Source organism: Suncus etruscus, chromosome 20 (genome assembly GCF_024139225.1).
Source record: "Suncus etruscus isolate mSunEtr1 chromosome 20, mSunEtr1.pri.cur, whole genome shotgun sequence".
NCBI lineage: Eukaryota > Metazoa > Chordata > Mammalia > Eulipotyphla > Soricidae > Suncus > Suncus etruscus.
This window is the reverse complement of record NC_064867.1, coordinates 44,389,435-44,413,526: the sequence shown is the minus strand read 5'-3', so window position 1 is coordinate 44,413,526 and position 24,092 is coordinate 44,389,435. Positions and strand designations below refer to the sequence as shown.

General features: G+C 41.7%; 1 protein-coding gene across 1 annotated transcript in view; it reads right to left on the bottom strand.

The window, feature by feature from the left end:
• LOC125997947 (zinc finger protein 345-like) overlaps window positions 1-17,424 on the bottom strand; it is a 122,279-nt gene extending 104,855 nt beyond the window's left edge. The window contains exon 1 of the mRNA XM_049766128.1: window positions 17,270-17,424. Within this exon, the coding sequence (XP_049622085.1) occupies window positions 17,270-17,408 (139 nt within the window). The 5' untranslated portion in view covers window positions 17,409-17,424. The remainder of the gene's footprint in view (window positions 1-17,269) is intronic.
• Between the last annotated feature and the right edge of the window lie 6,668 nt (window positions 17,425-24,092).

The window sequence follows — 24,092 nt, the reverse complement described above, 5'->3', positions numbered from 1 at the left end:
AAAGTTTACTTTAGTCCTGTTTCAGCATGTCTAGAGAAACTCACAATCCCCACTCCCAGGTGGGTATGTTTCTACCACTATAGGTAGAGTAGGAAAGGCTGAGAGAAGTGTGGCATTTTGCCTATATTTTGCTCCGTGTATTTTATGTATCTGATACACTTTGAATTGACTTTTGTGTAAGGCCTGACCTATGGATCTTTTGCTATGTTCCAAATCTATGAATATAAATATATGGACATTACATAGAAGTATATTTATATATAATTTCTTCTAAGGTTAGGGAAAAATTCAGGTTGGTGGTGGGGTGAAGAATAAAGATGTCTGTTTCTGTCACAAGGCTCCCTATGTTGTGTATATGAGGCTCATATCCTTCACGTGGGAAAAAAAAGAATGAATGGGAGCATGTTTATTAGTGTCTTGGGCCAAAAAGATAAAGTGAAGGTTCAGATATGGTCCACTTTAAAGCTATTTGTCATTTCATGGTTAAATTCACCTTAATTGGTTCTACTGGAATGCATTGCCCTTCATAGTTCTATTTGTCATTCAAAAGGTACAGATACAACAAAATTCAAAGAGGGACTTACTAGAAAGAGTTCTTCAACTGGGGAAGAAATCTATGAGTATGAGCTGCAGAACAAGCTTCAAAGAGGGAAATCAGGGGTAATCTGGCTTCATGAATGTTAGGGTCAGGGTGACATAGTACTTTAGGATACATATTTAGTAGTTTTTCACTAAACACATGAATATCTTGACGGGAAATGCTAGACGTGTTCAGGTGAAGAAAATATGATAAACACACTTGTAACTGTGGAGGAATCCCCATGTCGATTTTTCTAAAGTACCCACTTGTTTTCTCAAAACCCTGTTCCCAAACTGCCAAGCTTCCCAGAGAAACTTAGAATTTTCCTCTTTGTGGTTCACATTGAATACATTGTACCTTTTTCTCTCCCATAATTTTACTTACACATTCCTCTGACCTCTGTTATGATAGCAAGTTTATTCAATTTTTAATTTTTTAAACTAACTTTAAAACTTCAATATGAAGCTAAGACAACACATGACTTGCAGAGTGTCATCATTGAGATTCATAAGTACAATGTTCCAACTCCCATCCCAAGAACAATATCACCTCCCTCCACCAATGTCCCCAAGGTCCCTCCCACCCTCAGTCTGCACATCGTAAACATTTTAAAGACACATCGTAAACATTTTAAAGTTTATAGTCGTTTGGTTCTGGTGCTTGTGATATTGTTGGCTCTGTAGCTAATAATAAGTTCGGGCAGAAAATGTAAAAATACATATTAATTATAGAGTCCTAGATGGTTGTGGATGATGGTAAGATGGATGTTGAGGCCTTTCTTTGCTGGCCCGGGCCATGCATCTGCAACCCCTTCCAGCCAGCGCATCTGAAGGTTCAGTGTAGCAGCAGGGGAATGATCCACAGGCAAGCATGAAGTTTCAGGAGAAAAGGTTTTAATCGAAGCCTAGTCACCATGTGTTCTTAATCTAACTTTTTTTTTTGCTTTATTTCTTTTTTTTTTAATAAATTTTTTCTTCTTTATTTGAACATCTTGATTACATAAATGATTGTGATTAGGTTTTAGTCATGTAAAGAACACCCCCTTCACCAGTGAAACATTTCCACCACCAATGTCCCAAATCTCCCTCCATCCCACCCCACCCCCACCTGTACTCCAGACAGGCTTTCCAGTTCCCTCATTCATTCACATGATTATGGTAGTTCTCTGTGTAGTTATTTCTATAGCTATACTCACCACTCTTTATGGTGAGCTTCATGGAGTGAGCTGGTGTTCCAGCCCTCCTCTCATTGTCTCTGAGGATTGTTACAAAAATGACTTTTATTTTTCTTAAACCCATAGATGAGTGAGACTATTCTGCATCTCTCTCTCTCCCTCTGACTTATTTCACTCAGCATGATAGATTCCATGTAAACATGTATAGGAAAATTTCATGACTTCATCTCTCCTGACGGTTGCATAATATTCCATTGTGTATATGTACCACAGTTTCTTTAGCCATTCGTCTGTTAAAGGGCATCTTGGTTGTTTCCAGAGCCTGGCTATTGTGAATAGTGCTGCAATAAATATAGGTGTGAGGAAGGGATTTTTGTATTGTATTCTTGTGTTCTTAGGGTATATACCTAGGAGTGGAATACCTGGGTGGAATGGGAACTCAATTTCCAGATTTTGCAGGAATCTCCATATCGCTATCCATAGAGGCTGTACTAGACGGCATTCCCACCAGCAGTGAATAAGAGTTCCTTTCTCTCCACATCCCCGCCAGCACTGAGTGTTCTCATTCTTTGTGATGTGTGCCAATCTCTGCAGTGTGAGGTGATATCTCATCGTTGTTTTGATTTGCATCTCCCTGATAATTAGTGACGAGGAGCATTTTTTCATGTGTCTTTTGGCCATTTGTATTACTTTTTTGTCAAAGTGTCTGTTCATTTCTTCTCCCCATTTTTTATGGGATTAGATGTTTTTTTTTTCTTGTAAAGTTCTGTCAGTACCCTGTATATTTTGAATATTAGCCCCTTATCTGAAGGGTGTTGGGTGAATAGTTTCTCCCACTCAGTGGGTGACTCTTGTATCCTGGGCACTATTTCTTTTGAGGTGCAGAAGCTTCTCAGTTTAATGTATTTCCATCTGTTGATCTCTGCTTCCACTTGTTTGGAAAGTGCAGTTTCCTCCTTGAAGATGCCTTTAGTCTCAATGTCATGGAATGTTTTACTGACATGTTGTTCTATATACCTTATGGTATCCGGTCTGATATCAGGGTCTTTAATCCATTTAGATTTTACCTTCGTACATGATGTTAACTGGGGGTCTATGTTCGCTTTTTTGCAAGTGGCTAACCAGTTCTGCCAGCACCACTTGTTGAAGAGATTTTCCCTCCTCCACTTAGGATTTCTTGCTCCTTTGTCAAAAATTAGGTAATTGTATGTCTGGGGAACGTTCTCTGAGAACTCAAGCCTATTCCACTGATCTGAGGGTCTGTCTTTATTCCAATACCATGCTGTTTTGATAACTATTGCTTTGTAGTACAGTTTAAAGTTGGGGAAAGTAATGCCTCCCTTTTTTCTTTTCCCTAGGAGTGCTTTAGCTATTCGAGGGTGTTTATTGTTCCATATGAACTTCATAAGTGTTTGCTCCACTTCTTTGAAGAATGTCATGGGTATTTTTAAGGGGATAGCATTAAATCTGTATAATGCTTTGGGGAGTATTGCCATTTTAATGATGTTAATCCTGCCAATCCATGAGCAGGGTATGTGTTTCCATTTCCGTGTGTCCTCTCTTATTGCTTGGAGTAGGGCTTTATAGTTTTCTTTGTATAGGTCCTTCACGTCTTTGGTCAAGTTGACTCCAAGATATTTGAGTTTGTGTGGCACTATCGTGAATGGGATTGCCTTCCTGACTTCCATCTCTTCCCTATCATTATTGGTGTATAAAAATGCCATTGATTTTTGTAGGTTGATTTTGTAGCCTGCCACCTTGCTATATGAATCTATTGTTTCTAGAAGCTTTTTGGTAGAGTCTTTAGGGTTTTCTAAGTAGAGTATCATGTCTGCAAACAATGAGAGCTTAACTTCTTCCTTTCCTATCTAGACTCCCTTGATATCTTTTTCTTGCCTGATCGCTATAGCAAGAACTTCCAGTACTATGTTGAAGAGGAGTGCTGAGAGAGGACAGCCTTGTCTTGTACCAGAATTTAGAGGAAAGGCTTTTAGTTTTTCTCCATTGAGGATAATATTTGCCATTGGCTTGTGGTAGATGGCTTCAACTAGATTGAGAAAGGTTCCTTCCATTCCCATCTTGCTGAGAGTTTTGATCAAGAATGGGTGTTGGACCTTATCAAATGCTTTCTCTGCATCTATTGATATGATCATGTGATTTTTATTTTTCTTGTTGTTGATGTTGTGTATGATATTGATAGATTTATGGATGTTAAACCATCCTTGCATTCCTGGGATGAAACCTACTTGGTCGTAGTGTATGATCTTCTTGATGATGCATTGGATCCTATTTGCCAGGATTTTGTTGAAGACCTTTGCATCAGCATTCATCAGGGATATTGGTCTGTAATTTTCTTTTTTGGCAGCATCTCTGTCTAGTTTTGGTATCAAGGTGATGTTGGCTTCATAAAAGCTGTTTGGGAGTGTTCCTGTTTTTTTCAATTTCATGGAAGAGCTTGGCTAGGATTGATAGTAGCTCCTCTTGAAAGATTTGAAAAAATTCATTAGGAAAACCATCTGGGCCTGGGCTTTTCTTTTTGGGCAGATGTTTGATTACAGTTTCAATTTCCTCAGTAGTGATGGGGGTGTTTAGATATCCTACATCCTCCTTACTTAAATGTGAAAGGTTATAAGTGTCCAAGAATTTTTCCATTTCTGTTAGGTTCTCATGTTTAGTAGCATAAAGTTTCTCAAAGTAGTCTATGATGACCCTTTGAATCTCTGCAATTTCTGTCATGATCTCCCCCTTTTCATTTCTAATATGGGTTATCAGATTTCTCTCTCTCTTTATCAATCTTGTTTATTTTTTTTCAAAGAACCAGCTTCTGCTTTTGTTGATCTTTCGGATTGTTTTTTTGATTTTCCACTTCATTGAGTTCTGCTTTCAGCTTTGTTATTTCATTCTGTCTCCCTACTTTTGGTTCCTTTTGTTGGTCATTTTCTAATTTTTTGAGCTGCATCATTAAGTTATTCAGGTATGCCCCTTCTTCCTTCCTGATGTGTGCTTGTAGAGCTATAAATTTTCCTCTCAGGACTGCTTTTGCTGTGTCCCATAGATTCTGGCAGTTTGTGTCTTCATTATCATTTGTTTCCAGGAAAGTTTTGATATCCTTTTTGATTTCATCTCGGACCCACTGGTTGTTCAGTAGCAGGGTATTTAATTTCCAATTGTTAAAGTTTTTCTTCTGTGTGGCTTTGAAGTTCACATCTAATTTCAGAGCCTTGTGGTCAGCAAAGGTAGCCTGCAAGATTTTTATCCTCTTAATTTTATGGAGGTATGTAGTCTATTCTGGAGAATGACCCATGTACATTGGAAAAGAATGTGTATCCAGGTTTTTTGGGATGGAGTGTCCTGTATATATCTACTAGTCCTCTTTCTTCCATAACTCTTTTTAGGGCTAGTATGTTTTTGTTGGGTTTCAGTCTGGTTGACCTATCAAGTGTTGATAGGGCCGTGTTGAGGTCTCCCACAATGATTGTGTTATTATTGATTTCTTCTTTCAGATTTTTCAGTAATTGTATTAGATAATTTGCTGGTCTCTCATTGGGTGCATATATGTTTAATAGTCTGATTTCTTCCTGTTGCACATATCCCTTGATTAGTACATAGTGTCCATCTTTGTCCCTTACCACTTTTCTGAGTATAAAGTTGGTGTCATCAGATATTAATATGGCCACCCCAGCTTTTTTGAGGGTGTTGTTTGCTTGGATAATTTTTCTCCAGCCTTTGATTTTGAGTCTATGTTTGTTCCGACTATTCAGATGTGTTTCTTGTAGGCAGCAGAAGGTTGGATTCATCTTTTTACCCATTTTGCCACTCTGTGTCTTTTAATTGGTGAATTTAGTCCATTGACATTGAGGGCAATGATTGTCATAGGATTTAATGTCATCTTTGTAGATAAGTTTGCTGTGTTTGTTGGTCTCTCTTGTCTTAGAGTAGACCTGTCAGTTTTTCCTTTAAGGCTGGTTTATCATCTGTGAAGTTTCTGAGCTGTTGTTTATCCATGAAGCTATGTATTCTTCCTTCAAACCTGAACGTGAGTTGGGCTGGGTGCAGTATTCTCGTTGAGGCATTCATTTCATTCAGTCTTGTCACTATATCCCACCACTGTCTCTGGCCTTGAGAGTTTCTTGTGACATGTCTGCTGTAAGTCTTAGGGATCCTCCTTTGAATGTAATTTCCCTTTTTGATCTTGCTGCTTTCAGTATTCTATCTTTTTCTGTGGGATTTGTCATTGTAATGAGGATGTGTCTTGGGGTGTTTTTCTTTGGGTCTCTTTTAGCTGGTACTCTTTGGGCATGCAGGATTTGATTGCATGTAGTCTTTAACTCTGGGAGTATCTCTTTGATGATGTCTTTGACAGTTGATTCTTCCTGAACATCTCCTTCCTGGGTTTCTGGGACTCCAATGATTCTTATATTGTTTCTGTTGAGTTGATCAAAGATTTCTATTTTCATCTGTTCACATGCCTTGAGTACTTTTTCCATTGCCTGTTTGTTTGTCTTAAGGTTATTTTCCAATTTTTTCTGTTGTGTTGAGTTTTTCTGCATCACATCTTCTAGTACTCCTATTCTCTCCTCAGCTGCTGATACCCTGTTGGTGAGGCTATCTATTGAGGTTTTCAGTTGAGCAACCGTTTTTTTCAGATCTGTTATTTTAGTTTGGAGTTTTCTGATTTCTGTCTTTGTGTTCTCTTCAGATCGATCTATGCTTTTTTTGAGTTCTATGAACTTATTCCATATTTCTATTCTAAACTTCTTATCTGAAAGGTTAATCAGGTGGTTGGAATTTATTAGGTCATCCTAGCTTTCGTTTTCATTCTCTGTGGATGGTGTTTGCCTGAGAGGTTTCCCCATTGTCACGCTTGTAGTGTGGTTTTTCCTGCGTGTTGTGGTGGGGTTCATTAGTTAGAAAGAGTGCGCAGCTGCGAAGTGAAGCGGCCGCGCTCTTCTGCTGCCTCTAGTTGACAGTCCTCAGAGTGAACAAAGGCACAGCAGAGCCTCCACAGGCCAGAGACCTCAGCTTATTGGACAGTGACCCCCGCAGCCAGAATGTACTTACTCAGCAGCTTCAAAATGTAGTTTTTTGGGAGTGCACTCCCTAGGCCTCTGAGGAAACCTTCGGGGATTCAGAAGCACAGGCGGACAGGCATAGAAGAAATTTTCCCTGAAGTCTTCAGAGTGAACAAAGGCACAGCAGGGCGGAGCCTCCACAGGCCAGAGACCTCAGCTTATTGGACAGCGACCCCCGCAGCCAGAATGTACTTACTCAGCAGCTTCAAAATGCAGTTTTTGTGGGTGCGCTCCCTAGGCCTCTGAGGAAACCTTTGGGGATTCAGAAGCACAGGCAGAGAGGTGTAGAAGTTTCCCCTGAAGTCCTGAGTCTTAATCTAACCTTTTGAGCAGGATCCTTCAGCCACCCAGTATCTCAACCTATTTCTTTTTTTTTTTTTTGGTTTTTGGTTTTTGGGCCACACCCAGCATTGCTCAGGGGTTACTGCTGGCTGTCTGCTCAGAAATAGCTCCTGGCAGGCACGGGGACCATATGGGACACCGAGATTTGAACCAACTACCTTTGGTCCTGGATTGGCTGCTTGCAAGGCAAACGCCACTGTGCTATCTTTCCAGGCCCTCAACTTATTTCTAACATCTCTCCCTCAACCATCCATTCTCCCTAGGCTTCTCCTCCTGAATCTTTCACTGAATCCTGTAGCCCCATCTCCCCATTCTTCCTGTGTAACTTTACCTAGAAGAAAGAGCTGCCCATTTCTGGGCGGGGTCTTTGGTAGGTAATAAAAGGTTTGGCCTCAGGGACAAGGGGGAATTTTAGATGGATGGAGAATGAGGAGGAGTCAGCAAGGAAGATGGAGGGAGAGGAGATGGCTGAAAGAGGTTGATTGCAGGGAGCATGCTTAAATGGTTAGCCTAGGTGGCCAGGGCTGAATAAAGTTAATTTCACCTGAAGCCTGCCTGTGAGTGGATTTTCTCCGTGCCACCATCCTGAACCAGTAGACCCGCCAGCTGAAGGGGGTTGCAGAAACATGTGTCCTGGGCTGGAGGAGAAAGGCCTCCATCTCCATCCACCACCATCCAAGACCATCCAAAGGGCTTAATGCAACAAATTCCCTTTCACCCCTGAGGCAACCCCTTTTATTAGCAATGACAAACCCCTCCCAACTATGAGAGGGTCTCCCTCTTCAGGTGAGATAGGAGAAAATTGGAAGAGGAGTTACAACCGATACCACGTATGTACATTTATGGCACCTAGACACCATTGATGTGCTCAAGTCTCTGGGTCCTACATTTGTTATCTCACATATAACACGTTTTACTGCTTCATAAGTTTCTTTTCTTCCCTGTCCTTTTTGAGTATTGTCCAGCGGTCTATGTAAGTGTGGTACTTGGATCACACGTGTTGATAGTGGCCTTAAAATTGCAGCATGAAGCCCCCATGGCATTGATTATTACTCTTCTCATTTGTCAGTGCAGAAAACAGTCTTTATTTTTCTCTTCAAGCTGATTGTGTGATTTATGAATAGATATTATATGTTCTCTGACATGTTTATCTTATTTGTCCTGCATATATTTGTTTTTCATTACACTTGAATATTTGACTCTAATAACTTTACTCTTTGGTTAAACATAATATCTTTCTAAAGATTTAATTACTGTTTTATCAAGACTTTCCCCACATTTTATTATTACTGTGTCTTTGAATGTGGACACAAAATCAATGTAGGGAGTTGTCCCTCCCATGCATCCTTCTTCTCCTGGCCACATCAGTGGTGTTCAAGTCGTCCTCCTGGATCTGAGCTTGGGGAATCCCTTTTTGTATTGCCAGGAATTGAACCCCACTCAGCCATTTGCAAGGCAACCATCTGACCCTTTATACTGTCTCTTCTAAATGGCTTTGGGAGGTCCATATTTCTTTGATGCTGCTAGTTTCCCTAAAACATTGGTGATTCTCAATATTGGTCCTGAAGCTTTTTCCCAATAATTCTCTGCTGAACCTTGGTGAAAACAATACTTATCCCACATTTACCCAAGACTTGAGTAATCATGGGTAAACACACATGAATATGTAGTCAATTGGATGTAACCATGGCCAGTCTTTGACTATGATGCTCCTTGAACTTTCCAGGTATTATCTGACACCCAGGGCACTGTCCATACTGTCTCTCTTGTCCAACTAAATTCCCTGCTCCATTAGGGGCTACATACACCAACTGCTGCCGTTTACTAAGGCTGGTAGTGGCAACCCAAGCTGGCAGTGAAACTAAACTGTGTTGTTGCATAATAGCCCTTGATGGGGCTGGTTGATGGGGGGGGATGGAGGATGTGGTCTTTCTCCTCCAGCTTGGACCATGTGTCTGCCTCCCTGTTAAGCTGGTGGTTCTGAGGTGAATGCAGCGGGGAGAAAGCTAATAGACAGTCAGGCTTCAGAAGATATCAGCTTTATTTAGTGGATATGGCTGAAGTCAAAAGCCCCAGAATCAGCCCCAGGAAAAAGCCCCTGCCTTCCAGAGACCCTTGCTTTTATACACAGACTCAGTTACCACCCTAGAGTGGGAGCAGAATCAGGTACCTCCCTAGGGTGGGAGCAGAATGCCAGGTCACGCCCTAGGGTAAGGCACAATCACCAATGAGAGTAGGATCAGCAACATAATAATTCCATGGAAATGTTTACATACACAACACTGTGTGACTGAACTTCATAACCAAAAAAAAAAAAATCTCATGTGATTTTACCTCTAATCCCTCTGTGACCTCTTTTCCCAGCCCTGAGGCTGGGAGAAGTCCCAGAGTCAGTCTGCTCTTTCCTACACATTGGATGCTAGATGCAGTCCAGAGCTGAGACTTGTCTTTAAGAACCCTTTAGTCCTCTGGAGATATGAGATCCACATATAACATTCCTATATGGAGCTCCAAATAGACTTTCTCCTCTTTCTTTAGGACAATGCTTTTCTTCTGTTATTTTTTTCCTCAAAGTTCCAATGTCAATTCATTGTTAGCTTGGCCATCATGGTCACTGTGCACAAAAAATCATCATGTGCCCATCCTACTCATTGTCATCAAAACCTCCAGTTACAGGTGTTGACATTTCTAGTATGGCTATTTTTGGCACTGTGCCTAGCTTTGAATAATTGCTCTATGTTCAGTTAAGATACACTAAAATCCTAATTGTGTAGAGTTCACCTCTGATGAGTATTAAATCAATGCAGTTCACGCACAGTTGAAAACTTTTGGTCACAGTATCAAGAGGAAAACTCTGTGTACTTCAAAATTATGATATTCTAAACTAAATCCTTCGTTCCTGAATATAAAGTGCTGACTATAGGGAAGGTTCATGGCTATATATAAACCATAGTCTTAACTTGTCTAGGACTGGGCCTTACTTACCCCTATAGTTTATTAGCCTGAAAAGAATTTCTCACATGCATCAGCCTATTAACCTGTCAGAGACAGAGGGAAACCACAGCCCTTCAGCAACCTTTTGCTTTTGATTGTAGGACAGAAACAAAATGAGAATAGCAGCCACCACTGCCCATGGAACAATTCTAAATAAATAAAATTAAAATGACTACTAAAATGCAATAAAATAAAAGGATCCACCTATTAAAATGAAGATCATCGGGGCCGGGCGGTGGCACTGGAGGTAAGGTGCCTGCCTTGCCTGCGCTAACCTAGGACGGACCGCGGTTCGATCCCCCGGCGTCCCATATGGTCCCCCAAGAAGCCAGGAGCAACTTCTGAGCGCATAGCCAGGAGTAACCCCTGAGCGTCACAGGGTGTGGCCCAAAAACCAAAAAAAAAAAAAAAAAAAAAATGAAGATCATCTATTTTTTAAAATATATTTTTTATTTAAGTAACATGATCATAGTTGGGTTACAGTCATAACCAGAACACCCCCCCTTCACCAGTGTAACATTACCCCCTCCCCTTCCCATCCCCTATCTGTATTCGAGATAGGCATTCTACTATAGTTACTTGTTTTTAAGTTCAGTAAGTTGTATTTTTTTTCCTTAAAGGATAAGAGTAAAAAATATATAGTAAAGGTGTGATAGTGGCAATCGCCGTTGTTTGCGTAGGTTCAGAAAAATGGAGAAAATGGAAAAAAAATCCTTGGTCTGATTACAAAAAGGCCTTACCCCAGAAGTTTATTGGCATAAGACTGACTCTGGGTTCCAGGCATACCAGTCCATCAAACCCGAGTCATTCTCTGTGGTCCCAGTGAAACTTTTTCACACTTTAGCTATTGTTGGTATCAGATTCTTATATTTAAAGACTCTGGATTCTGTGCATTTCTTTCATCGAAGTCAGGCTGATGTGGAGCATCCTCTAGTTTCAGCATACCATTAAATGCAGAGGGATCTGCCCTGCATGCAGACTGTTGCTGAGTCATCTGAGTGTTGGGATCACTCTTTGGAGTAAGTCAATGCCAAAGCAATGGTAGGTCTTCCCTGGTAGAGGCTTGGACCCAGGTAATGTTATAGATAATTGTGGCTGTTTCCATAGATGGTATCCATTGTTCAGGTATGTGTGGGCGATGCCCATTCTTCTGAGGCCTAAGCCAAATCATTATGCCAATGTTCAGGGTAAAAGACCTAATTACATTACTAAATTTGTGTTCCCATCTCTATTAGATAAGAACTTGTTTGCATATGTATTATTTTTCCATTTTAATGTGCCTATGCAAAAGAGAAGCAATGCCACAAGATATTGTTGGTGCATCTGGGGGCCGACGAATAAAGTTCAACATTCCCCATAACTTGGTTCAAACGTGAAATCTATACAGAGATACTCTTCTACCAGTATTGCTTATAAGACAGATCTCAAAGGGGGAAAAATCAATCAAATAACAAGTCCAGTGGGCAAAATTGTCACTATATGAGGATGTTCAAAAAGAGTTATAGATGTTGGGGCCGGGCGGTGGCGCTAGAGGTAAGGTGCCTGCCTTGCCTGCGCTAGCCTTGGATGGACCGCGGTTCGATCCCCCGGTGTCCCATATGGTCCCCCAAGCCAGGAGCGACTTCTGAGTGCATAGCCAGGAGTAACCCCTGAGCATCACCAGGTGTGGCCCAAAAACCAAAAAAAAAAAAAAAAAAGAGTTATAGATGTTAAGGGAATACATCTGATATATACAAAGGAGATACATGTGTCCCTTTTATGTTTTAGAAATAGTCAAAAGGGAGGGGCGTGTTTCCGAGACACCACTTTGGTCTATGATTTGGACAAGCAAAGAGCAAATGGAGCCATGTCCTTTCTTTGTTGCCTGCTGAAGCTTCCGACTCCCCGAGAGGCGTTTGCTTCCTAATTGCTGGAAGTTGAAAGTTCACCAGTCCCCTCCTAGCCCCTTGCAGGAACAAGGAAGCCTGGGGTCTCTTTTAAATTGCATCTAATTCTGCTCTTTTGTGGTATTATGTGAGTCTGAATCTCTCAGCTAGAGGTTGAAGCTGGCTGAAGCCAATATGCTGCTGAAGATGCTCTTTACCAGATTTTCCAATTGCACATAGACCCTCCATCACCCCCTACACCTCCATCCAGGTTGTCTGCTGATCATCTTCAACCCTCTTTTGCTCCACAGGTGAGAAATAGACTAATGGAATGGTTGGGCATACTGATGTAGAAGTGCTTCAACTTAATCCAGAGACCTCAGCCCTCATTGAAGATAGCTGCACATTACATATAGGTAATGCTGTGTTCCTGGACAACATAGCCACCCTCTCTAGCAGGGATGCCCCATGGCTTTGTGCTAAAGGATGTCTGGATTCTGAGCCAATGCAACAGTTCAGCACCTTTGTTCATTCTGACCTGTTCAGATTCTGAAGTTTGCTTGGAAAGATCCCTGGAGGAGAGGTGGCAGTTTACTTGGACTGCAACTCTGTGGGACCTCCTGCCCTGTCTGCACTTCTGGGGAGGAGAAATATATGGCACGGAAACAGAGGGTCTGGGCTGAGGTTGTTCTGATTATAGGCATAACACAGGCACAATTCACCCTAGGTAATTCAGGTACAGCTCTGAAGACCACCCAACATTGCCAAGTATGTCTCGGGAGCACCACAAGAGTGACACATCTTGGATACCTGCATGGAATTTCCTGGCTGAGAATTGTCAGGAGGGTCCCATCGTGCCTCCAGAGATGCCCACACCCTATAAGAAAATCTCCTTCAGAGGAGCTGATGCTATAGTACAGTGGAAAAGGAGTTGGCCTTAGATGTAGTCAACCTGAAATATGTTTCCAGCATCCTATATGGTCTATCAAACCCACCAAGAAGGATCCCTATACATAATGCTAGGAGTAACTCTGGAGCAATGCCAGGTATGAATCAAAAAGAAAACACATAAGGCAGTTTCCAGTCTTGGAGAACATATTGTATATTAGCTAGAGTGTTTGCCTTGCATGCGGAAAACCCAGGTTTGATCCCCTGATCCCTGAGCCTGCCAGGAGTAACTTCTGAACACAGAGCCAGGAGTAATTCCTGAGCACTGCTGGTTATGGCCCCCAAAACAAAAACAAAACAAAAAATTTCCAAGAAATAGCTTGATTCTACTGGAAACCCACTGTGTTTGTCAAAGAATTATGGTTCCAAACCATAACATAAATTCATGATAGAAAGCTAAAATGTAGCACTATTAATAACCGCAAAGATTGCCATGTGCATTTTAGTCCTTGCTATATTCCAAATATATGCATTTATTTTATCTCTATTATTCTGGGGGTGTTGCCACAGATAATAATGGTGTTCAGACATGGCCACCAGCTTCATTTTGAGGGGTTCTTCCTGGTGATGTTTATGGATTCATGTTGCCAGTGACTAAGTCCAAGATTTCTGCAAGACTATGTAAAAGATTGCACTCAGCCTAGCTCTCTGGTCCGTCAGGCATATTTTCCTTGCTCAGACTGAAAACAAACATTCAAGTCCAGCCGATGGTAAAGGGGCTTCATTAAAGTCCAGGCATTCTGGAGGAATTTTAACTCTATCCTGTTTTAGGAGCAGTTTGCGGAACCTTCTGGAGATATCCGAGAAAGATGCAGAGGTGATAAAAACTGGTGAGTTTCTACCTTAGGAGTCACTCTTGACTGGGTGACCATCTGGGGTGCTGGGGGTCATACCAGGGTCAGCACAGACAAGGCAAGTGACCTATTTGCTGTGCTATCGCTCCACTCAGGTCTTCCAGATCCATGGCTCAAGAAAATAAAACTGTTCACTTGTTAGCAATGCCTGTATTTAAATCACTTATAGAGGAACATTCAGCCCTAAACACAAATGCTCGCCGCTTACATGTGAATTATCAAATTCCATGGAGGCAAGCCACGCCTACACTCCTGAAAACATGGGGCTTCTCCCCAGTATGTCCTCTGGTGTGTTATAAGGTGTGACCTCCAAACAAAGCCTTGCTCACACTCCTTGCAAACATGGGGTTTTTCCCCTGTGTATGTCCTTTGGTGTGTGATAGGACCTCTGAACAAAGCCACACCCACACTACTTGCAAATATGGGGCTTCTCCCATTTGTCCTCTGGTGTGTGATTATATTTGTCCTCTGAAGGAAGCCACACCCACACTCCTTACAAAAATAGGGCTTCTCACCTGTGTGTACTCTGGTGTGTGATGAGATGTGACCTCTGATGAAAGCCATACCCATACCCCTTGCAAACATGGGGCTTCTCCCCTGTGTGTGTCCTCTGGTGTATGATTAGATTTGACCTCTGACAGAAGCCACGCCCACACTCCTTGCAAACATGGGACTTCTCCCCTGTGTATGTCCTCTGGTGTGCGATCAGATGTGACCTCCGACTGAAGCCACACCCACACTCCTTGCAAACATGGGGCTTCTCCCCTGTGTGTCTCCTGATGTGATTAGATGTGACCTCTGATGGAAACAATGCCCACACTCCTTGCAAACATGGGGCTTCTCCCCTGTGTGTGTCCTCTGGTGTGTGATAAGATGTGACCTCCAAAAAAAGCCTCGCCCACAATCCTTGCAAACATGGGGCTTCTTCCCTGTGTGTGTCCTCTAGTGTGTGATGAGACCTGACCTCTGACTGAAGCCTTGCCCACAATCCTTGAAAACATGGGGCTTCTCCCCTGTGCGTTCGCTTTGGTGTCTGATGAGACCTGCCATCTGACTGAAGCCACACCTTCAGATATAGGGCTTTTCCCATGTGTGTGTCCTCTGGTGTATGGTGAGATTCAACCTCACACTGAAGACTTGCCCACACTCCCTGCAAACATGGGGTTTCTCCCCTGTCTGAGTTATTTGATGTGTGATGAGATTCGATCCATCACTGAAGCCTTGCCCAGGTCTTACATACTTGTCTCTTAAAATTATTAGCAAGTGTATCCCTGGAATTACTTCACCTGTGTCCTTTGGATTTTCTTTCAGGTCTGTGTTAATGTCTTCCTCCACTGTCATCTGTTTACTAGAACTATTAATTTAACCACTAAATGGTTTAGAAAAGGCTGCTGAAATTCTTTCATGTCTCCTATTAGCCAAATGTATGGAGCTTTCTTGGTGCTTTTGACTTTCAAGTATGTCATTCTTTGGTTTGTCATCATATGGATCAGAATGTTCCCGCCATTGGTACTGATCACATGGATAGGAATTCTCTGACTGAGGATGTCTACTTTCAGATGTTCCCAGAGGTATCCAAGAGGGATGACTTCGTTTCATGTGACTATTGAGGAAGTTCTGACTGGAGAAGGTAAGAAAACAGAAGGGACAAGGATGGATGTCTGGCTTGAGTTCTGCTGGAAGAGAAAGTTATTGATTAGAGCAGATGATCACAAGGCTGTCTGACCGTAGTTCTATCTCCTGCTAATATCTCTTCTTCTAGCTTTCCTTATTTTGTTGATAAAGCAAGATAAAATCTTCATGCTCCTAAATAGTCTGCTGGCTTTTACTGTTTGGGTGTATTTTGTGGCCACAGCTGGAGGACCTTACTCCTGACTCTGCTCTAGGATTACTCCTGGCAGGCTTGAAAAACTGTATGGAATGCTGAATTATACCTCTGGCCCCTAAATTCCAGCTGCATTCACCAAATCTTGCACAATTCATAACTTTTTTTTGTTTTGTGCCATACCTCAGAGTACTCAGGGAATACTCTTAGTTTTCACTCAGCAAGTACTCCAGCTGGCTGGGGAAGACCATATAGGATGCCAAGGATTGAAATTGGGTTGGTGCATGAAAGGCAAACATTCCTACCCACCGTGAAGTTGCTTTGACCTCTAACCTGGAACATTTGGACTTATTATGTTGAGTGACCTTTTGGGTTAGGTAACAATATCCAGAGATAATAGACAATAGAGAGAAAGCCAGCAGGAAAAGTCCATGATATGAATCTTGCCACAAGGAGCAGAGAGAACAGAGCAGTAAGTGCACTACTAGCATGATAATGATTGTGAGAGAAACAGAATGACAGTCTTAGACAGAAGCGGAGTATTGCGGGGGAGGGACATGAGGGAACTGGTAGAGGAAAGTTGCACTGATGAAGAGCAGTGTACAATTTATGATTAAAACTCAACTATGAAAATTTCTATAAAAATTGTGCTTAAATAAAAACTTATTAAAAAAGAATTTGTTGAGAGAAGTGTGTTAGAATAAAAATTAGTCGAATGGGGCCGGGTAGGTGGCGCTGGAGGTAAGGTGTCTGCCTTGCAAGCGCTAGCCAAGGAAGGACCGCGGTTCGATCCCCCGGTGTCCCATATGGTCCCCCCAAGCCAGGGGCGATTTCTGAGCACATAGCCAGGAGTAACCCCTGAGCGTCAAACGGGTGTGGCCCAAAAACCAAAAAAAAAAAAAAAAAAAAAAAAAAAAAAAAAAAAAAAAAAATTAGTCGAATGAAACCTGGTTAAAGCAGCAACATAAGTGCAGTGAATACATGTTGTTTTTAGGTACTAAATAAGATGACATGAAAAGGCAAGACACGTTGGGAGCACCACAATGAGAAGCTTGGCAAAATCTACATTTCGGAGTGGGCCAGAGAGAAAGAACAGCAGAACGGTGTTTGCCTCGAGGCTGACACGAGTTCAATTCCCATCACTCCCAAGTCCACCAGGAGTGATTCCTGAATCACAAGGCCAGGATTAACCCGAACTATTATCACTGAGGGAACTTCAAAATAAAAGGAAAGAAAATCACTTCCTTGGGAATATCAAAAACCCCATAATGAACTAAGAACAAAGGCCAGAGTAAAGGAAAACGACAGAGGGACCTGAGAAAGTCACCCCAACATGAGGCTGCGCAACCACACTGAGAGCACAAACGAGTGAAGGAATCGCAGGATCTGTTCTAAACACCCACAGACATGGAACCAGAAAGAGAAAAGGCAAGACAGCAAAACTGCAGATTATTCTGGAACTCAGCATCAAGGGAATTGAAAGGGAGCAAGAGAGGTCATGAACCAATGCTCTGGGAGTCCCAAGGCTCCAGCCCAGGGCCCTCATCTCACACAGGCCCATGACAATCCATATCCAAAACAAACCCTGAGCTTCATAGGCTCTTTCCTCACTCACCAGTAAACAGGCTTTGTGGCAGCCTCTCCAGGACTCCTCCTTCTAACCAGGAGATTAGCACAGGCTTTACCCCAAAATATTCTGCTGCAGGAAGACAATCTTGGGTTAGAGACAATGAAGGGACTAGGAGTCCATGCATGAGTCTGGATCCCTAATGTAAATGGTCAAATCATCGAACAAATGAAGAACAGATTCACTGCTCTTTACATGCATGTTGGTTATCACAGAGATGAGAATAGATTAAAATAAGAATCTAATTGAGAGGAAAGGATAATACATCGAAGTCCCCAGTAGTTCTCTGAGTACCTCAGGGAGTGAGCAATGAGTGAAAAAGCCTGGAGCAAAACCAAGAAACACCAAAGCCTAAATGTGTCTTAAGTAGTGGAGGCTGGAGGCTACTGGACCTGATCCCCCTATTATCATATGCCTTTTCAGGATTTCTGGTCTGTGGCTGAGTGAAGATAGGGACCCTCTGGTCCTTCCCATCAATCCTCCTTTTCCAAAACTACAAGGATATTAGTGCATTTGCGTAAGGACATTTCAATTGATATCATATATTTCCAGGCCGACTGGACCTAGCACTTTTTCCTAGAAAATATATACCTCAAAACTCAGTTGAACAAACCAATAAATTAGTTTGCAATTTTTTTTTTGGTTTTTGGGCCAGACCCAGTGATGTTCAAGGGTCACTCCTGGCTATGCACTCAGAAATTGCTCCTGGCTTGGGGGACCATATGGGATGCAGGGGGATCGAACCATGGCCCGTTCTAGGCTAGAGCAGGCAAGGCTGACACGTTACTCCTTGTGCCACTGCTCCAGCCCATTAGCTTGCAATTTTTTTAATCATACTTGCTTGTTTAGGAAAATAAACTCTAAAGCAGATATACCTCTAGCCATGTTTTATAGAATCCATTCAATAGGTCAGTTTCTTAAACACCCAGAAACTGCAGCATTCCAACCCACCAAATGCAAAAAACAATGGGCTATCTGAGATGCCTGCATTTGGGATTTGTAGAGAAATCTTGGCAAATTTCCAAATCCACCTTATACATGGGGACCTAAAATCAACACTTAATGTTTCAGCAACAGAAATCAATGGTTCACTAGCTGGTAAACATAAGATATCTATAGATCAACAATTCAACCAATTCAAAGAACTCTTTCAGAGATGACAGATTCCATACAAATGAAACTGAAGGAAATAAACATGTTATCAGCCACAATACCAGATATACACAGATGGAGAATTGTAAAAAGTTGAATACAAAATGCAAGCCAGGGGCCAGTGCGGTGGCGCTAGAGGTAAGGTGTGTCTATTTGGCCAGCGCTAGCCTAGGATGGACCTCGGTTCGACCCCCCGGCGTCCCCCAAGCCAGGAGGGACTTCTGAGCGCATAGGCAGAAGTAACCCCAGAGCATCACCAAGTGTGGCCCAAAAACCAAATAAATAAATAAATAAAAAATGCAAGCCAGCATTAATAAAGAAGTCAAAAAACAGACAGACAAATCACTGAAAGAAAATGTAAGGTACTTATTGAACAAAGACAAAAGAAATGATCTCTGAATGACAGAGTGGGAGAAAAAAGTGAAAGAAGAAAAAACAGTGAGGGAGATAACAACAAAGAAATTTCAACTCTCTGGAAAGAGGCTGCTATACAAATCAGAGGCAAAGAAAGTGCCAACAAAATAGATCCCAACAGAAAAGTAGCAAGGCATATCCAAATGGCAAAAACAAACAAACAAACAAACAGAGATATGGATTCTTTAAAGCAGTAGAGGAAGAACCTTAAGTATAAAGAAAATATAAAACTCAAACCAGATCTCCCATTTAAAACAACCTAGGCAAAAGAGTGGAAAGACATATTCAAAGTATTAATGAAAGAAACTTTCAATTTAGAGTCTACTACTGAGCAAACTCTCTTTTATATGGGTGGGAGGGTTACAAACATTCCTGGACAAAATAGAACTAGCAATATTCATGTTAACAACTGACTCTGAATGAACTATTCAAAGAACAATTACATAAACCAAATACCAAATTGGAATAGCAACAACCCCACACAATATATATGATACAAGAGCCCTTTCTGTTAAGTTTCTTTAAATGTCAGTGGACTAAACTCACCCAGCAAAAGGCACAGAGTTGTAGCTCAGATCAGGAAACAAAACCCAGCCACCTGCTGCCTGAGGAAACACACTTCAAAGTTCAGGATAGACAAAGATTTAGAATAAAAGGATGGAAAACAATTATACAAGCTACTGAAAAACCAACAAAAGTTGGGACATCAATGCTTACAGCAGACCAAATTGTATTCAACCTCAATAAAGTACGTAGAGACAAAGATGGACACTACTTCTTGACCAGGGGAAGAAAAGACCAAGAAGTACTAACCCTGATCAACATTATGCACCAAATATAGAGCCAGTGAAATATGTAAGGCTTTTACTCATAAACCTAGAGAAAAATATAGATGGAAACATGAGAGCAGTGGGAGGTTTCAACAAAATGTTATCACTACTAGATAGATCCATTAGCAAAGACGTAAGAGCTATAATGAGAAACTAGAAGTGTCACTGATAGATTTATACAGGACCTTTCCTCCTCAAAAAACTGAATATACATTCTTCTCAAGTACACATGGTTCTTATTCTAGGAGAGACATTTCAGGACACAAGTCTAACAAACATAAACTCACAAATATAAAAATTATACCAAGAACCATCTCAGACCAAGATGCAAGAGATCAAGATTGATTGTAAAAAGATGTGGAGAAAATCTAACACCTGGAAATTAAATAACATGCTGCTCCAAAGAAAGCTGGATCAAAAAGGAAATCAAGGAATAAAGAGATTCCTTGAGATGAATGATAATGAAGAAAACACTAAATCTATAGGACAAAGCTAAAACAGTAATTAAGGGAAACTCATAGCAATAGACACCTACATAAGGAAATAAAAGACAAAATCAACAGCCTAAAGGAACACCTTAAATATCTGGACAACCAATAGCAAAGGAGCCCAAACACAAGCAGAAGAAAAGAAACAATAAAAAACAGAGCAGACATCAACAATAAAGCATCAATAAAAATCAATACAAAAATTGACAAGACCAGCATCTTTAAAAATAAACAAACAAGATAGACAAACCGCTGGCAAGATTCACAAGAGAAATAAAAGGAAAATATTCAAATACATTGGATCAGAAATGAAAGGGAGAGATTACAACAGAACCCCAAGAAGTTTAAGATACATAAGAGTTTATTGTGAACAACTGTAGTTATTTAAGGTAAAGAACCTGGAAGAAATGGACAGATTTCTGGAAAAATATCTTCCAACACTGAGTGAGAAAGTAAAAAGCCTAAACAGGCCAAACAAGTAAGAAAATTGAAACAGTAATTAAGAAACTCCCACCAGGACCAGGTGGGCTTACGGATGAATTTTATCATTCAGAGATGATACCATTGACTATCCATTGACGGGTGAATTTTATCATTCAGAGATGATACCATTGACTATCCAAAACATAGAAAAGATAGGAATCTTCCCAAATTCCTTCTATGAAGCTCATATCACACCCATTCTCAAAGCTGACAGATACCACCAAGAAAGAAAACTACAGACCAATTTCAATAATGAAGATCAATGCAAAAATCCATAACAAAATCTTAACAAACCGAATCCAACAACACATCAAAAAGATTGTGATCATGTCCAAGACATGGGTTTTTATCTCAAGAATACAAGGACAGGGGCCTGGCGGTGGCACTAGAGGTAAGGTGCCTGCCTTGCCTGCGCTAGCCTTGGATGGACCATGGTTCGATCCCCCGGCGTCCCATGTGGTCCCCCAAGCCAGGAGCAACTTCTGAGCGCATAGCCAGGAGTAACCCCTGAGTGTCAACGGGTGTGGCCCAAAAACCAAAAAAAAAAAAAAAAAAAGAATACAAGGATGGATCAATATACACAAATAAATCTACATCATACAACACATCGGGAAAGTGATAAAAATCATGGACCAGAGAGATAGCACGGAGGTAAGGCATTTGCCTTACATGCAGGACCGTGGTTCAAATTCTGGCATCCAACATGGTACCTCGAGCCTGCCAGGAGCTATTTCTGAGCATAGAGCCAAAATTAAGCCCTGAGCACTGCCGGGTGTGACTCAAAAACAAAAAAAAAAATTTTTTTAAAAACGAAAGAAAGGGCCCGGAGAGATAGCACAGCGGTGTTTGCCTTGCAAGCAGCCGATCCAGGACCAAAGGTGGTTGGTTCGAATCCCGGTGTCCCATATGGTCCCCCGTGCCTGCCAGGAGCTATTTCTGAACAGACAGCCAGGAGGAACTCCTGAGCACCGCCGGGTGTGGCCCAAAAACCAAAAAAAAAAAAAACGAAAGAAAAAGGATAAAAAGCATGTAATCATATCTATTGTTACAGAGAGAGCATTTGACAAAATCCAACACCCATTCATGAATAAAACCCTCAACAAAATAGATGTGGAAGGAACCTTCCTCAAGATAGTAATAACTACCTATAAAAATGCCTCAGCCCCTGGAGAAGCTGCAAGCCAGGAGTTTGGTCCCTTGCATTGGCATGTAGTGAGCACTGGGCTGGACAGCTAGCCAAAGAACTCCTGGACTGCCAGTCAGTCCGGGGGCCCAGACTCCCCCACGCCAGAGGGTCTTCATGGCCTGATCTGGTAACCTGGGCCTTGGGGGATGGGATGGGTGGAGCAAATCTCCGCCCCATCCATTCATTCGAAAGCAACAGAGGCAGAGCTGGGCCTGGAGAAGCTACATGCCAGGAGTTTGGTCCCTTGCACTGGCATGTGGTGAGCACTGGGCTGGACAGCTAGCCGAAGAACCCCCGGACAGCTAGCCAAAGCAGATTTATCTCAACCTTTTTTAAAAGCCTGCTCACGCGACATATACCCTTTTTAACATAGTCCAAAAATATTCTTATTCTTGACTATTTGTAGGTAAGGAAATGGAAATGTGCGACCCCCGATGAGGGACCCCCGACCCGCGGGGATGTGGGAATGAAGGTCGCTAGTAATTTGTGGGTTCATTCGAGCAGATCCAATCTGTGAAGTAAACTTAAGAGGTTAGTAAAGAGGATGCTTTAGACAACTCTCGCTGTTCAAAAGGATTTATTGCCCAGGGAGACCAGCTTTTAGAGGCAAAATATGTCATAGGGGGTATTACAAGTTCCCACCAATTTCAGCTTGCAGGCACTCATTAGCATAAGCTGGGGGCAGGAAATAGGGAGGGGTAAATAGGTAGACCTGAGCACATGTTTATACTGAAAGCACGAGTTTATACTGAAAGCACAAGATCCACAAGGGTCTTATAAATCTTACTCAGCAAGCATAAATAAAACATCAGCTATAAACACATTAATCTTTTGCTAACACAAAGGCAAGTTGCTCTATATGGGTAAATTTCTCTCTGGCTGGGTGTATTGGGCTGCTTTGAATTTACTTTAGAGTTTATCTATTTCCTTTGTCCTCAGGGCATGGGTGCACCCTCTGGTCACGTGGGTAACAAGGTCAGGGATTTCTGAGACACGCTTTTGTTCTAGGTTCCATCAGCTCAGCTCCCCATAGTTCCCCCTTCTCTGTAATAAAACAAAAGGAGCAAAATGGGTGGAGTGCCTGTCTTAGGTTATTTTGATGGGCTTCCAGTTCTGGACATGGCAATAAGAGACCAAATTAAAAGTTTTTGCGGGCAAAATATTAGGAATGCTATGTTTGCACCCAGACACTGGCACCAAGCTATCCCCGTCTTAAGCATCTCCACAGCCTGGAGCAGAGCGAGCGAGGGTGTTTAGCCAGATACTCAAAACTCCTTAAAGCTCAGAGGTTGAAGCATAGGTTTATCCACAGCTTCATGTTCTTCGGGGTCATGTTAAGAGAGCCACTGATATTGGACCTGCACTGAACGTTAGGCAGCCTCATCAACCTGGTTCTTAACAAAACTTGTGAGGCGACGGAATGCCCAGGGGCCAAAGGAAAAAGGTAGCAAAAAGCCAATGAAAGGACCTAATTAGGCAGCAGCTTGGACAGCCAGGATGAGGTAGAGAACCAATTTTTTTTTATATCAGGACTCATCTTAATCCTTCTATTTCTATCCTCTAGACTTTCTTCCACATGTCTAATGCTATCTTTAACTAAGCCAAGTTTATTCTTAAAAAAGTAACATTCTACTTTAAGTCGACACAAATTCCCCCCTTCCTCAAAAAAAAAAAAAAGCCAGATCTAAACCACGGCGGTTTTGCTGCACCATCTCTGCTAGGGATTCAACATTGTGCTCTAAGTAGTGTAAACTTCTATTAAGTTTGTAAACATTTCTAACAACAGTTATACTTAAGGCATTAACAGATTCTAGAGTATGAACCAATGAATAAATTCCTGTGCCCGCACCAGTAACACCCAGGCCTATCAATAAGGCTAGGGTGAAAGCAGTGACTGGTTTCCTACTGCAGCGGGAGAGAGACACTGAGTTATATTTAAGAGGTAATAAAGCAGTGTCTGGTCTAACAATCAATTTAGGCATTAAAACAATTGAAACACAGTAGTCCTTGGACTCAAGAAACAAATGTGAAACAATGAGGGAGATAAACCAGTGAAACAGGCAAAAAACGTTAAATTGGGGACAATCATGAACTGAAAGGAGGAATTAACGTCAAGAATTTGATTACAATTTTCAATAAGGGGAATAGGGGGAAGCATATTGGGTACCAAAAGGCAAAGTTCAATTTTCACCACTAGTTTTAAAGTCATGCCATGCCGTTGAGGCTCCATACCCATCGCAGAAAGTTGGTATTGTTGG